Here is a 14,826-nt window from a genome sequence, read left to right on the forward strand (position 1 = left end):
TTCAGCCCCCTGCTTGAGATATTGCTAGACTAAGAAGAAGAGAAGAGAACTGAACTGTATTAGGCAACTGAAGTATTATTATTGATAAATCATAAAATTTTCACAATGTGGTGAACCAAATTACAGGTGGTTTTAATTTCCTCACTGTGGTAAAGAATGGGTTGTCCAGGCAGGAGGTGGGGTCAAGAAACTACTGGATATGGTACTTAGTGCCATGGTCTCATTGACGTGGTGGTGTTCAGTCAAAGTTTGGACTCAATAATCTTGGAGATTTTTTTCCAGCTTGGTCTGTTGTGGGCACAGCAAACTCTGGCAGGAGCTAAATGTGTGGGAGTTTGGATGTGGCAAAGGCTTAAAATCTTAGAGTAAAAAAAAAAATTAAAAATAAGTACATGGAAAGTGAACTGCAGGACTCACACTCCTCAGAACCTTATGGCTACTAATTTCATCTTGCTAAAAAATAAAGAGGCCTGAAAGGTGCTGCCTTGATCTACAGAGTAGAAGAGCTGTTGGGTCTCTTGGAACACTAGAAAGAGCAAAGAACCCCCCTTCTTCTTAAATGCCTGCCTACTGATGAATATCAAGTGGGTATGTTTAGTTTGACAGTGATGGATAAGGTTCTTCTCTTCCACAACACATCTTGGATAACCAGAAGACATCAGTGACCCATATGTGGTACATTTTCACCATGGACTGACACACGACTCAGATCCTGTCTCCAAGAGTGACTTTGTGACTTCTCCAACAGCCTCTACTTCCCACTTTCTAAACTACACTAAACCCCAAATTCCCATGCAGCCTTGTGTCAGCAGTGCATTACTTTATTTTGCCCATTCGGTTTCTATAAGACAGTTGGAATAGCAACACCGTGTGTTTTTATGCTTTAACACGTTTTTAGGAAGTGGGAAAGAGAAGCAAGGAGCGAGTTCCAGCTCCTCTTCCCACCAGGAGGCTCCGTGTGGCTGCTCTGCCCTCTGCCGGGGCTGCTCAACAGGAAGGGAAGGGAAGGGAAGGGAAGGGAAGGGAAGGGAAGGGAAGGGAAGGGAAGGGAAGGGAAGGGAAGGGAAGGGAAGGGAAGGGAAGGGAAGGGAAGGGAAGGGAAGGGAAGGGAAGGGAAGGGAAGGGAAGGGAAGGGAAGGGAAGGGAAGGGAAGGGAAGGGAAGGGAAGGGAAGGGAAGGGAAGGGAAGGGAAGGGAAGGGAAGGGAAGGGAAGGGAAGGGAAGGGAAGGGAAGGGAAGGGAAGGGAAGGGAAGGGAAGGGAAGGGAAGGGAAGGGAAGGGAAGGGAAGGGAAGGGAAGGGAAGGGAAGGGAAGGGAAGGGAAGGGAAGGGAAGGGAAGGGAAGGGAAGGGAAGGGAAGGGAAGGGAAGGGAACTGCGGAGCCACGGAATGGTCACGGTGACCTCTGGAGATCACCCAGTCCAACCCCGTGCCCAGGCAGGGTCCCTGGAGCAGGTGACACGAACGTGTCCAGGTGGGGTTGGAATGTCCCCGGAGAGGGAGACTCCAGGCCCTCCCTGGGCAGCTGCTCCAGGGCTCTGCCACCCTCAGCGTGCAAAGTTCCTCCTCATGCTGAGCTTCTTGTTTAGCCTGCGGCCAGTGCTCCTCGTCCTGTCACTGGAAAGAGTCTGGCACCATCCTCTCGGCACCCTTTAAGGTATTTACATGCATTAATGAGATTCCTTCTCAGTGTTCTCTAGACTAAAGAGAAAAACACCGCACAGGTCCGTCCCTCCATCCATCCAGCCGTGAAAGCAGGCACGACGACCAGGCTCTGTGGAGCACCTTGTGCCAAAGAGCACCCTCTCTTCCCTAAGGGCGGACGATCCCTGAATCCCCCCTCGAGCCCCCCACAATCGGGGCGTCCCTCGCTGTCCCCTCGGCCTTTCCCCGCCGCGCTCCCCACACGCATGCGCGGCGCCGCAGGACTACATTTCCCGGCATGCCCCGAGGGGGCGGTCCGCGCGCGTGGCAGGGCGCGGCGGGGGAGGAGTGGACCGGGACAGTGACAGGGACAGAGACACGGCCATGGATGCCGGCGAGGGGCGGCCGCAGCCCCACCTGGCCGCGCTGGTGCTGGCGCGGGGCGGCAGCAAGGGGATCCCGCTGAAGAACATCAAGCTGCTGGCGGGGGTGCCGCTCATCGGCTGGGTGCTGCGAGCCGCCATCGACGCCGGCGTCTTCCACAGGTGCGCATGCGCGGCCTACCCCTCCGCCTCCCCTTCCCCGGCGGGTTCTGGTTCTGGTTCTGGTTCGGGATGGAGGTGCTGGGGGTTCTGGTTCGGGATGGAGGTGCCGGGGAACCCTGGCGTAAGGAAGGGTTGGGGAAGCCGTCGCTTCGTCAAGAGTGTCTTAGGGATGATGTCAGTGTCCGCAGGGAGGGCTCAGACTCTGCTCCAGCAGAGGGGACAGCAATGGGACAGGAGAAATGTCAGGAAGTAATGCCCAGGAAGTAACACATGGACATGAGGAAGAATTTCTTTACTGCAACAGGCTGCCCTGAGAGGGTGTGGAGTCTCCCTCGGTGGGGATACTCAAAAGCTGCCTGGATGGAATCCTGTGCAACCAGCTCCAGGTGACCCTGCTGGCACAGAGAGGTGGGACCAGATGACCCACTGTGGTCCCTTCCAGCCTGACCCAATGAGGCAGGCTTGATCCTCATTTAAGAGGGTGTAGGTACTCTGGCACCAGGCAAGGCAAGCACCCTTTCAAGAACTCAGCTATGCCTTCCTGCTGAGGGTAAGCAGCAGGGGAATGAAGGAATTGAAGTCTTACAACACAGTAATTTGAAACTAAAGTAGTGTGCTCTGAGTTTGGGATCTCCAAGGATGGAAACTCCACAGCTCTTCTGTTATTTCACTGCACTCACACAGAAAAATCTTCCTTACATTCTACCTGCCCAGCAGTGAAATCACCTCCTAGCTGAGATGTCTCTCAGCATCTCTTGGCATATGTGTGGCACATCCAAGGCCCAGTCATTGTGCTGGCTCCTGTTGAGCTTGCTCACGTTTTCCTTTTTGGTATCAGGGAGCCCACAGCTGGACACAGCACATCAGAAGCACTCACTCAAATGTCAGGTTGAAGGAGATAATCTTGTGTGCCCATGTGACACAGAAGAGAAGCTCAGTTTGTGGCCAAGTGCCTGAGAGCTAGATAGAAACACGTGTGTTGTTGGTGTTGAGAATACAGATTTTTCTGCAGGAGCAAGACTGAGGATTTTCTACACATCTGCTGATCATTAAAGCCATGGCCAGGATGTGCTCAGTGTGTAGCACATTTAGGGGCAGGTTCCCAGTGCAAACCTGCTGCATAATGCTCAGAGCAAGTCAAGCAGAAATGTAGCCCAGCTAGATCCAGAGCACTCTATCTCATAGCTGCTCTGTCATTATCTAGCCTGGAAAACCTTTCTTGCTGTATCTGAAAAGTAGAGGATGCAGCACTCTGTTTTATTTTGAATAAAGAAACAGGCAAGAACACTTCTAACCAAGGTTGCTGATAATTTCTTAATGATTGTGAATCTGTATTGCTCAATGACCTGCTGTGGTTTCTGTCTGGCACCTGAATTTTCCCAACAGGAAGCCAGTCAAGGTTGTGCAGCCTGACTTTGAGGTGCAGTAGGTGGACATGCATCAGGTTTGCCTGGTCACTGTGGAACAGCTGTCCAGTGTACCTGTTACACAACAAAACTCTGGTAGTTCAATGGGGAGTGTGTATTTAAGTTCGCCAACCAAGAGCAATTTCTCGTGTGTGTTTATTCTCATGGGTGTGACTTGACATTGCTGTCGCTGTCACACATATTTTTATTCTGATGATCCCATGATGTCTTTGAGGGAATAAATGTAAGTGTAAGTGCAGCACCATTTGCTGTGGACAGTGCATTGAGAATGCCAGCACAGCTGAGAGAGGAAAGGTCACTTTTCAAAGCTTTTGTTTTTACACCTCTCAAGCTTTTTTGTCACAACGATGACAGCAGTGGCTTCACAGTTGCTCAGTGTTTGTCATCATGTGATACTCAGAATTAGCCCTTCCTTTTGTAAATGTTTATTTTCCCTGAATGATCACAATCTTGCTTTACCAGTACTGGAAGTTTTCTGTGCCAAAACTTGGAATTTGATCAGCTCCTTCTCTGGGATTGTATGAAGCCAAATTAACATATTTTAACACACTTGCAGCATAAACTAATCTTTTAACTTTGTGGCAGTTTTACTTGTTGTAAACTAAACTCTTAGATTATTCTGAATGCCACACCCAACGCATTCACAATTCATTGATCTGTTAACATGCCTAACAAATTCTTTGTGCTGACACTGGATTTTTCTGGTAACACTTCTAAATTTTATATTGCTTAAGCTTCCTGCATGGAATGTGAGATTCAGATTTTACACTCTGGTGAATGTGCATGTTTTATGCCCATTGTTAAAAGCTGCTTGTTGGACTGACAGGGATAGTTTTATTAACACAAATACAATAACTAGCTCCTTATTGCAAGGTGTAGTACAGACATAAATAAGCTGGATGAATTTTTTTTCAGGTTAAATTACAACAAGCAAGTCAACAATGGTGGGATTTATTCTTTATATTAATTTCTGTCCCTGTCTGCCAACAGCATATGGGTTTCCACAGACCATGATGAGATTGAGAAGGTTGCAAAGCAGTTTGGTGCTAAGGTCCATCGCAGAAGCCCTGAAGTCTCTCAAGACTCCTCAACTTCTCTAGAAGCCATCACAGAGTTTCTCAATCACCATCGTGGTAAATCTGGGATGAAATATGCTGAGCTTTTATACTGTAGCCCCAGAGGGATGATGCATTTATTATTTAGAAAAATAAGTAAGGCACTGAGTAAATAAAAGCTAGAAATATTATCTTTTTTTTTTTTTTTATTTGGTGTGTAGTACCTACTCATACCACACTTTGCAGTTGTATTACTAAAGACGTGAATTGTTTCATAAATGTCTCTTTGTTTTTCTTTAGAGGTTGATATTGTAGGAAATATTCAAGCAACATCTCCCTGTTTACATCCCAGTGACCTTATAAAAGTGGCAGATCTGATCCAGAAAGAGGGGTTTGATTCTGTCTTCTCTGTTGTGAGGCGGCATCAATTCAGATGGAGTGAGGTAAAGAAAGGAGGTAATATTGAGATATTTCTGGCTGCAGTTCTAATTAACTTTTTTTTTTTTTTTTTTTTTTTTTTTTTTTTTTTTTTTTTTTGGGTACCAAATTCTTGCTTTTGACACTCATGTTATTTTAGGAAGTGATGTCTGAGGCAATTTGTGATGGCTTAGAAATTCCTTCCAAGCACTGATGTCCTGATATTACTGAGCATTGCTCACCCTTTCTGTAACTGTTTTGTAGGAATTAAAATTATATTAGCTTGTCTAGGCTGAAGATACAGTTCCAAAAAAACCTTACATGTTAACTTCTTCCTAGTGGGTGTTCATGTGTATTCAGACATGACACTGAGGTCCTAACTAGAAAACTGTTTGTTCTTGCCATGCAGTAGTTAACAAATGACCAATAATGTGAGATAAAATCTTGGTGAGGATGGGATGGCAATCTCTTGGCCTGGAGACTTAGGCTTTGTTTCCTCCTGATAATTTGGCTGCTGAATTATGTCACATTGCAAAATGCCTTTGAGTCATGAGGGCTGAACTCATATTGAGTTCATTGAGCTCATCTAGAAAAACATGACTGGTTTTTCCCAGAGAAGATATGCCTCTCAGCTACAGTGGCCAGGATGACCAAAGACTCAAATTTTACAAATAAAGTTAGTAGCTTGGTTTAGCTATAAATCACTTTTTGTCTTGGTACAAAGAGCTATTCCACATGTTATGTATGTTGGCTTTGTTTCTGTGGTTAAAGCAGAAATTTTTTTCTTCATTTTTAAAAATGGTTATTTCAGGTACTCTCACACTGGTGTTTTAGGTTGATTGTTTTGTGTTGGTTTGTTGTTTTTTTTTTTTAATGAAAGTTACTCAGGCATTACAGTTATTCTGTTGAGTTATAAATTGCTTCAGATGGTTTTTTTTTGTTTTTTTTTTAGTTTAGAAAGCATCATACTGTGAAAGAGCATGTGTAATAAATGAGGCTTGATCTGAGAGAGAAGTTGGAATAAAAGTTAAGCCTTTGTTTAGAGTAAACATTTGGACATTTGTCATTATTTCTCATAAGAGGAGAAATAAGTGACACTGTGCAGTATAATAGGAGTATCAAAAGCATGAGTGGAAATTTCAGGATTCTGTGGATTGCAGTTTAGGAAGCCAGATGCACATCCTGAGATGCTGGAAGGGACAAATGTGAAAGAATAAATCTCATGTGGATGTGCTGTGTGGCTTCCTGAAGTGGTTGTGTGCCATAGGCAGATTGATAAATAAGAAAGCCTCAAGGCCTACCTAAAAAAACCCAGTAATTCTTCAGCATAAAATGACATCCCACCATTTTTAATGTGGTGAGAGATAAGGAATCATTCAGCTGCTCAGGACTGAGAACTGGAAACACATTGTGCCAACATGAGCAGCTTAAGGATAAATGCAGATGGCCTTTCAGGATTGTGGTGTTTCAGGTGACTGTGATTCCCAGCAGCATCATACAATGGTTTTTCTTCTTTTTATTTTCCTATACTGCTTTAGAGTACTGTTTAGGCTAGAAGAATTTCATGGTTTGTTGTTTTTTTTTGTGTAGCTCTGTTTCTCCTTCTGCATTGAGGTTTAATATTGATAGACTGAAAGAGAAAGGTGTCTCTCTCTGACTGGAAATGTTTACTTCAGTGAGCACAAAGCTTTAATTAGTTATGAAACACAAGGTGTGTGTGTATCTACTAAATTCTCAGGATGTTTGTACACAGGTGTTTGAGAATGTCCTCCAACTTCCTTGTGGTTTCTGTATCATGAGACCTGGTGAATTTTAGCTGCTTTGTGCATCTGGATTGAAGAGGCTTAAGGACAAAAGTCTCTGGTCCCTTATTTGGTTTCTGCTGCATGTACAGCTGTCATTGGTAATAATATTGGGATCTTTTGGGATGGTGTTTGTACAGACAGCTGTGTGTTTACTTGTGGCCACTGATTAAACCACTTGTGAAGAGTTAATGCATATCCTTAAATAGGATGTATTTTGGGGAAGTGTCAAACTGGATTCACAGGAAAAAATTATTCATGTATGGTTTTTTTTCACCTTCCAGATTTTAGGCTGGCCCTTTCAGGTATCAGAGTGCATTCAGGTATTCCCATGTGCACTAGGAGTTGGGGTACAGGAATGGTATTTCTTTGACATTGGCAAAGACAGTCTGGAAGAATGTCCCTCCTACTCCTTGTAGGAACCAGTTTTGAAGCAAATAACATCTTAGGTTTTTGTTATTGTTTTTGTTTGTTTGGTTTGGGGTTTTTTCCCTAAAATGGTAACAAAAAATTTCCTTTTTCACTGCTAGGCATACAGAGTAGTCCTCCAGTTTATTCACAGTTCCAAGAAAGAGAAGCAATTTAGTGATTGCCCAGAGAAGTTGTGGATTCTGCATCCCTAGAAGTGTTCCAGGCCTGGTTGGATGGGGCTCTGAGCATCCTGGGATAGTGGAGGGTGTCCCTGCCCATGCCAGGAGGTTGCAACTGGATGATCTTTATAACATCCCTTCCAACCCAAACCAGTCTGTGATTCTTTATAAAGTTAAGCAACAAAGGCAATAATGAGAGAAATTGGTGACTGAAATATACCCTTAATTTTTCAACAGAAAGTTATTTAGGAAGTTTAGTGACTCTGAGCAGGAATTCTGTAAAGCTTACTTTGTCTTTCTTTTTTCTTTGTTAACAGACAACAAGATGACAGAACCTCAAAACCTGAATCCAGCAAAGCGCTACCGGAGGCAAGACTGGCCTGGGGAGCTCTATGAAAATGGCTCATTTTATTTTGCCAAGAGACATCTGATTGAGAAAGGCTACTTGCAGGTTAGTGCTTCTGGTTTTTCATGCTCTTCAGAATAATATATCTACTCTTGCTGTAGAGGGTTCTGAATTCAATTCTCTGTTTTGATATCTGATGCAGTCAGTATGAAATAAGAGCACTCTTAGTTCAGTTTGCTAATTGTTTGTAACTTAGCAGAGCTAGTTATAGCTAGAGCAGTTCCCACAACAGCATCCTCCACAGCAAATAAATTTATGCAAATAAATGTATTATATAGCTTTAACTCTAAACCAGTACAATGCTGAGCTGAGTTTACATGAGTTCACCAGTGTATCTAAGAATTCATTTTACTGCCACTAAAGGTGTGAAACTGAGCTTCATGCAGTGTCAGAGCCTTGTCATAATCTGTAAATTTGCATTTTCAGCCAGTTTAATCTTATGCCAACTTCGTACTGTAACTGTAACAGTCTTTTTCCCTTTCCTGATGTTTACATTCCAATGCAGTGATGCAGAACAACACTGAGGTGTGATGGATATTTTTCCATTAGAAATTAAGTAACAGTAAGCAAATAATAACCATAGTCTTCCTAAGCAAATGCTGAAGGTATTACTATTTTGCTGATGAAAAGATCTAGTGAAATTACTGTAATGCAATTGCTATAATGGATAACATCTTGCACACATTCTCTAGTTGTGAAATGGAAATAGTTATTAACCCTGTAGAGGGTTCCTTTAAATGGTTCTGTGTCACTGGCAAAAACATATTTGCTGGTTCACTTTTATATAAGCCATGGTGGCCACTGTGTAACCAGGCACTTGGCTTTCATTGCATGCTGCTAAATTGCATAGTTTTGTGTTTGTGTTGACCCAAGCAGAATATTTGAGTGGGTTTTATTTCCTTCAGGGTGGTAAAATGGCCTACTATGAAATGCGTGCAGAGCACAGTGTGGATATTGACATAGACATTGACTGGCCTATTGCAGAGCAGAGAGTGTTGAGGTAAAAGCACTTTTTATTCCCTTATTTCTTTGATGCTGCTTGTTTCAAAGTGTGGTCATGTGGATTTATAATGTATGGAATGTAAGCAAAGGAGATCAAAGATAATTGGGCAGCTTTATTTCTGCCCAGCATTTTTTCCTATCTCTGTTGAAATCAACTGAATTACCTTTGTTACATGGTGGGGTTTTGATAGTTTGGTTTTTCTCCCTAAAGTTCAGCTTGCTAAAGAGAATAAGCCCCACTATACCACAGCAATTTGTTAGCATCATCTCTGGCTTTTCCCAGATTTTCATGCTCCAGACCACTGAAACTGATGCCCAGGAAAGGGAGTGTTTGTGTAGAGGGCATGAGCTGATCCCACCTCACCAGCTGCCTTTTCTTTGCAGCTGCTCTAAGGAAATAATGGGTGGGAAAGGAGTATATTTTCTGTGCCTTTTTCATCCTAATTTTTAAATAGATGACATAAATGAGCCATCTTTTGGATGGTTATGTTAGTTTCTTTGAACAGGGACAATATAGTTGGAGAGTGATGGTGATGAGAAAAAACATTAAGAAAGAAGAATTTCAAAGCTGATTCTTCTGTCTGAAGGTTATAATTGTATGGGAAATATTTGGGGTTTTGGAGTGTGCAAAAATATCCATCCTAAAAAGATAATTTCTTTGTCTAGCTTTGGATATTTTGGCAAAGAGCCACTAAAAGAGGTGAAGCTCTTGGTTTGCAGTATTGATGGATGCCTGACCAATGGTCGCATTTATGTGACAGAAGATCACAAGGAAATGGTTTCCTATGATTACAGAGATATTGTTGGCATTGATCTGTTAAAGAAAAGAGGAATCCAGGTAAGTGCTGTTCTGAAGAGTGAGTCTTTATGCTGCACTTGATTTATTTCTAGTATATGTTGCTGATAAAATCCTTGTGCTCCATTTCTCTTCGTTCTGTACTTAAAATCATTGCCAAGCATTTGTTTGCCAAGCAATTAGGGAAGATAAGCTTGTCTACAACTTTGACAGAAAGCCTGAAAGATTTGCATCTGAGATTTCTGAAAACCCTGCTGCAATTATTTTCTGGTTTTAGCTTACCTTGTGCATAATTCCTGAAACTTCAAATTTGGAATGAACTTCCAGAGATAAATGTGCTGTGGTGCTTCAGTCTGTGTAGTGTTGGTTTAATGCTCTGAAATGCTGCTATAAAGAAAGTTACATTATTAAGTAAAGGGGCCAAGGAAAAAACTTCATGTTCTGCTTCAGCAAATATTTCAGAAATCTTTCTTGGGAATTCTCTCATTCCACACTGTGACTTAATTAGATATTACTGCACAAGATAGTCACCATGCCACCATATCATATTTAGTATTTTATTTAGTACATATTGCATTTAAAAAGACAAATGCAAATTATTTTTTAACATCAGGGAGGGCTGCAGAAAGGTATTTCTCTTTCCTAAAGGAACCTCAAGACTCTGTGTGGTTTTGGATGCTAATTACTTCTGCTCTGGGTTTTGAAAATCAATAATTCAATGCTTTTCTGGTACCTGATAGAGCTTCTACAAGCACAACTGGGATTTTTTGTAATAGCTAATCAAATTATATGTCATATTTCTTTGGATGTAGAACTTACTCTAATTTTATTTCAATAGGTTCGACTCATCTCTGACAGAGACTGTTCAAAAACACTGTCAGCCATGCAGCTGAGATGTGTAGCAAAAGTCAATGTGACAAATAAACTACAAGTTCTGAAGGACTGGCAGGAAGACATGGGTTTGAGCTGGAAAGAGGTGGCTTACTTAGGTGAGTTCCTTTTCTCTTGGTTTATTTAATTTAAATTGTATAGACAAACAGAATCTTTGTACTTCTTCTGAGCTTCAAACCACTTTTCTCTTTGTAAATACACTGAATTTAATGGGATTGCTGTGCACGTTGCAGCACACAATCACCAAAAGCAGGTATTTTAAGGCCTGTTAGGGTACAATCTAAATGTAACAGACATTGATGAATCTGTGTAATTTGGTAAGGGAAGTCTTCACTGTTTTTCCAGTGGAATATAGGAAAGCTGTTTTTAGGAAACATTTTGATATCAAAATGTTAATAAAAATACACTTAGAGCTGACAATTTTCTAGTTCATTTCGGAGGAATATTGTATAATTATGTTCTGAAATGGTAATCAGAAATGGACTGAATTAGAACTGAAAGCCATGTGGTTCTGTGCTAAACTGTATTTCACTGACAGGTTAAGTGTGGAGTCCTGCCAATGCTTATTCAGCTGCTTACATAATTTTACTGCTCTTATAAGTAGTGTTCTCTTGCCTGGCAGCTTTGAAGTGTGATCAGCATTTACATGGATAACCAAGATTTTCCAACAACTGACTTGCATGTGCAAAGTGCTTGTTGAGCTGCTGAGATGAACATTGTGACAAAAAAAAAAAACACATTTCAAAAATCAGATCAATGCATACACAGAAAAACACTGAGAAAAATTCTGGTTCTTTCCCTTCTGTGATATTTGGTCTTGCTGTCATCTTCCTCCCTAGGAAATGAGGAGTCTGATGTGGAGTGCCTGAAGCAGGCAGGCATGAGTGGTGTGCCTGCTGATGCCTGTGCTGCTGCTCAGAAGGCTGCTGCTTACATCTGTAAGAGCAGAGGTGGCTGTGGAGCTGTGCGGGAGTTTGCAGAACACATATTCCTGCTCCTAGAGAAAGTGAACTCTGCAAGGAAGCAACTAGAAGAAATCAGCTCAGCAGGAAAGGAAATGGGGAGAAATGAGAACAGCAGGAAAGGAAATAAAGAACTGATGGAAAAAGAGTAACGCTGTTGGTCAGTCCTGCTTTTCTTCCTCAGTGTATCAATATCCCAAAGGAATGCTTACCTTTCAAATTTTACAGCACAGTCAAGTTAAAAAGGTGTCTTCCTCTAATTCCAGGTCCCACATTCATGATTATATGCTGATCATATTCATGATGATTTTAAAAGCCATTTAAGTGAAATGGGAGAAATACTGCAAAAGAGTAAATCTGCTCTTAATCATCACACCTGTCCTACAAGAATGATGCATCTTTATTTCATAATCTGAATTTTTTTCAGGGATCAATGATTTTTCATGACTCGAAGATTTGGAATTCAGGCTTGAAACCAAAACTGTTAATTTTGCTCATATGGTTTGCATTTCTTTTATCAAATGCATGGTGGATTGATTGTGTGATTGAATTTTACAGGCTTTGTCCTCAGCAAGGAAGAGTTTTAACATATGCTGGAGAGGTCAGGTGTAAAATACTATCAATAAAATTTCCTCCTCTATTTTTAAAATACAACACAGTTACTGTAAAACAAGTTAATATTCGTTTTAAAAAGCACTTTGGCATGTGTTCAGTTTTAAGCTCCTAAATAATTAAATCACATTTGGAATTGCAACTCTTGGAATCTGTTTATTATGGGTTTTATTGAAGTGCCTAAATTAATATTTTGCCAAATTTGGAATTAAATTTCCCATTGTCTTTGAGATCTTTGCAGAAACTTGGTTTCTTTCTATGAAGAATTTATTGCAACCTCAAATGAGTTAAAGGCAAGTAAGGGTCTTTAAGTTCATTGTATGGAAAAATAGCTGCTGTTTAAAAAAAAACAAAAACACCACCAAACCATAGCTGATGTGAGTTTATATAAAATATATATACAGATTACTTTTAGCATGTTAAAGCTGATTTACATGCTTGTATTTATTGAAAATAGGATTTGTATTGTACATTACAAATGTATATATCAGAGTCAAGTTCTTGTTTGGGTTATGCTAAAAATAAAAATACCCATGGTACACAGGCAATTACAAGTGAGATGAATGATAATGGCTTGTCATTTTATTTTGTTTGCTAAATATTGTCATTATACTCTTAGTATATCACCTGATATATTGGCTTCTGATAAACTTTGTGTTTACTTCCTTTCACAAAGCAAAATGTTGTTCTGAAAAATTTTACTGCCTATCTATAGTTAACAGATAAACCATTTACTGTACTAATCAGCTCTAGGTCACCTAAATTTAAGTGTCACCTTTGAGTCACCTTCTGGGTTCTGTGCTGGATAAATCCCATGGACTTTGAAAAGAGGAGAGCCACATTTTAGACATCAGTGTTTCCACTTTGATGAATTCTTCTTTAGAAGAATATGCTATAATCTTACATTGGGAAGAATATGAGGGATAAAAGAGCCATAGAGACTGTTTACCAAAAAAACAAATATTGGATATACAGGATCTGCTGCCTGAAAGGTTCAGATTTGTATTGCCCACACTGTAGTGGAAAGCCTAATTATAGAGTAGGAAGAGGGAAGCTTTAATTACTCCTCTTAATTATATAGAAGAGACTCAATCATATGAAGGATTTAGGGGTCAGAGAGGCAGAGACAGTGAGGGTAACTCTGTCACCTTAGAGGTGAAATCCCAAGTCCCAGGAAAGGTTCAAATGTGTAGAATGTTTTTCCAAGGCCTGTTCCAGTACATGTGACACCACAGCTGCCTTTGATTAGACGAGTATTACTCATTCAGAGTAGATTTCAATGGTCAGTTTTGTTATTCTGGCCTGATTTTGAGATCATCTTTTGGCCATGTGAGCACTTGTTTTTTTGCTTTAATTAACCCACAGTATTCCAAAGAAGATCTTAGGTAATGTGTTAGGTAATCTTAGGTAATGTTCTGTCATGATTATGTGACATGGGAAAAAAAGGAAATTTTGTAAATATTTGTAATAAGCTATTATTAAAAATAGCTGATTACCTCAAATTTTAAATAAACAGCTTTCTCTAGTCTTTTAAGTAGAGAATGGTTAAGGGCTGGCTTATGGTGAATTTCTGTACTGCAAATCTTACACTCCCATGTTCATGTTCCACACAAATGATTTATGATGGTAAAAGTGGAAAATTAATCACATGCACACCTTCACCTACTTCTGATTCCATTCATTTATTTTTATCTGCTCTTTCTCCTATTCAGATTATCTTCCCCTCCAGTTCCTGTTTGGTGATGCAACAAGTTCTTAAGTGTTTTCAAATCAATAGGAATCACATATATCTCAGCCTTTTGAAGTCAGAGATATGTTTTAATACTTGCTGATTTCAGGTTTTTAAGACTTTAGAACCTTGAGCACACATTTTAGGTAACTAGTTTTTCCGGAGCCCACGTGGGGGAAGGTTTTAATGTTTTTTTTTCCTGTTAGTGTGGTCTTAAAACACTATTTACTTTTTCAAAAATAAGTTTAAATGAGTTCCATCCAGCAGAACAAATCATCCTAATTGTTCCCATTACAAGAGCAGTAATGCTGTACAGAAGAAAAACACCATTATGTGTGAACCTGATGCACAAATGGGTTTGAAAAACTTACCTGTAATACACTTGTCTGAAAAATCTTTGGAGGAGGCATGAAAGAGAATGAGCAGTGTGAAGGTAATGATACCAAATTATTCAGGTTGGTAAAGAGAAAGCCTGGTTAAACTGAGGAGATACATATAAAATAAGCTGAGCTTAACTGAAAAACAGTCCTAATGTCATATGTATTAAAATATCAATTTTTATGGAGCAATTATAATTCAGAAAAGTATCTAGTGGTTTTAAGTGTGTGCTGGCAGTTGAAAAAGCAGGAATTACTAGAAAAAGAATAAATAGGAAATAGGTTTAAAATAATCCACTGTATAATTCAGTGGTTTGTGTGTATCTTGAATGCTTCATGATTTGTTTCTTTTGTATTGAAAAGGTTGTAGCATTCCAAAAGTTTGTGGGAAGAAAAAATGGATGATGGAAGAAAAGAATCAGGTTCAGTGGCAGCAATAGCCAAATCAGAATTCTTCACTTTGGAAGAAGGATTCTTCACTTTGGACTGAAGGGAGTTGTGTTAAAATATCTGTAAAATTAAAGGCCACTGAAGAAGCAAGCAATGACCAAAATCAGGTGCCTGAGGAATATA

General features: G+C 40.5%; 1 protein-coding gene across 1 annotated transcript; it reads left to right on the forward strand.

Annotated features, from left to right (window-relative positions):
- The first annotated feature begins 1,943 nt into the window (after window positions 1-1,943).
- Window positions 1,944-12,705, forward strand: CMAS (cytidine monophosphate N-acetylneuraminic acid synthetase). The gene is made up of 8 exons (XM_056515805.1): window positions 1,944-2,187; window positions 4,605-4,747; window positions 4,970-5,125; window positions 7,796-7,929; window positions 8,790-8,884; window positions 9,553-9,724; window positions 10,521-10,671; window positions 11,413-12,705. The coding sequence occupies exons 1-8, from the start codon at window positions 2,027-2,029 to the stop codon at window positions 11,685-11,687; spliced, it is 1,287 nt and encodes a 428-aa protein (XP_056371780.1). The 5' UTR covers window positions 1,944-2,026; the 3' UTR covers window positions 11,688-12,705.
- Window positions 12,706-14,826: the final 2,121 nt, after the last annotated feature.

The sequence above is a fragment of the Oenanthe melanoleuca genome, chromosome 1A (genome assembly GCF_029582105.1).
Source record: "Oenanthe melanoleuca isolate GR-GAL-2019-014 chromosome 1A, OMel1.0, whole genome shotgun sequence".
In the NCBI taxonomy this organism is placed as follows: domain Eukaryota; kingdom Metazoa; phylum Chordata; class Aves; order Passeriformes; family Muscicapidae; genus Oenanthe; species Oenanthe melanoleuca.

Excerpts from the sequence above, each read along its gene's own strand:
- CMAS (XM_056515805.1), top strand. The coding sequence starts at position 2,027 with ATGGATGCCGGCGAGGGGCGGCCGCAGCCCCACCTGGCCGCGCTGGTG. Across the intron at positions 4,748-4,969 it reads GTTTCTCAATCACCATCGTG|AGGTTGATATTGTAGGAAAT; the intron begins GTAAATCTGGGA and ends GTTTTTCTTTAG. Across the intron at positions 9,725-10,520 it reads TAAAGAAAAGAGGAATCCAG|GTTCGACTCATCTCTGACAG; the intron begins GTAAGTGCTGTT and ends TTATTTCAATAG.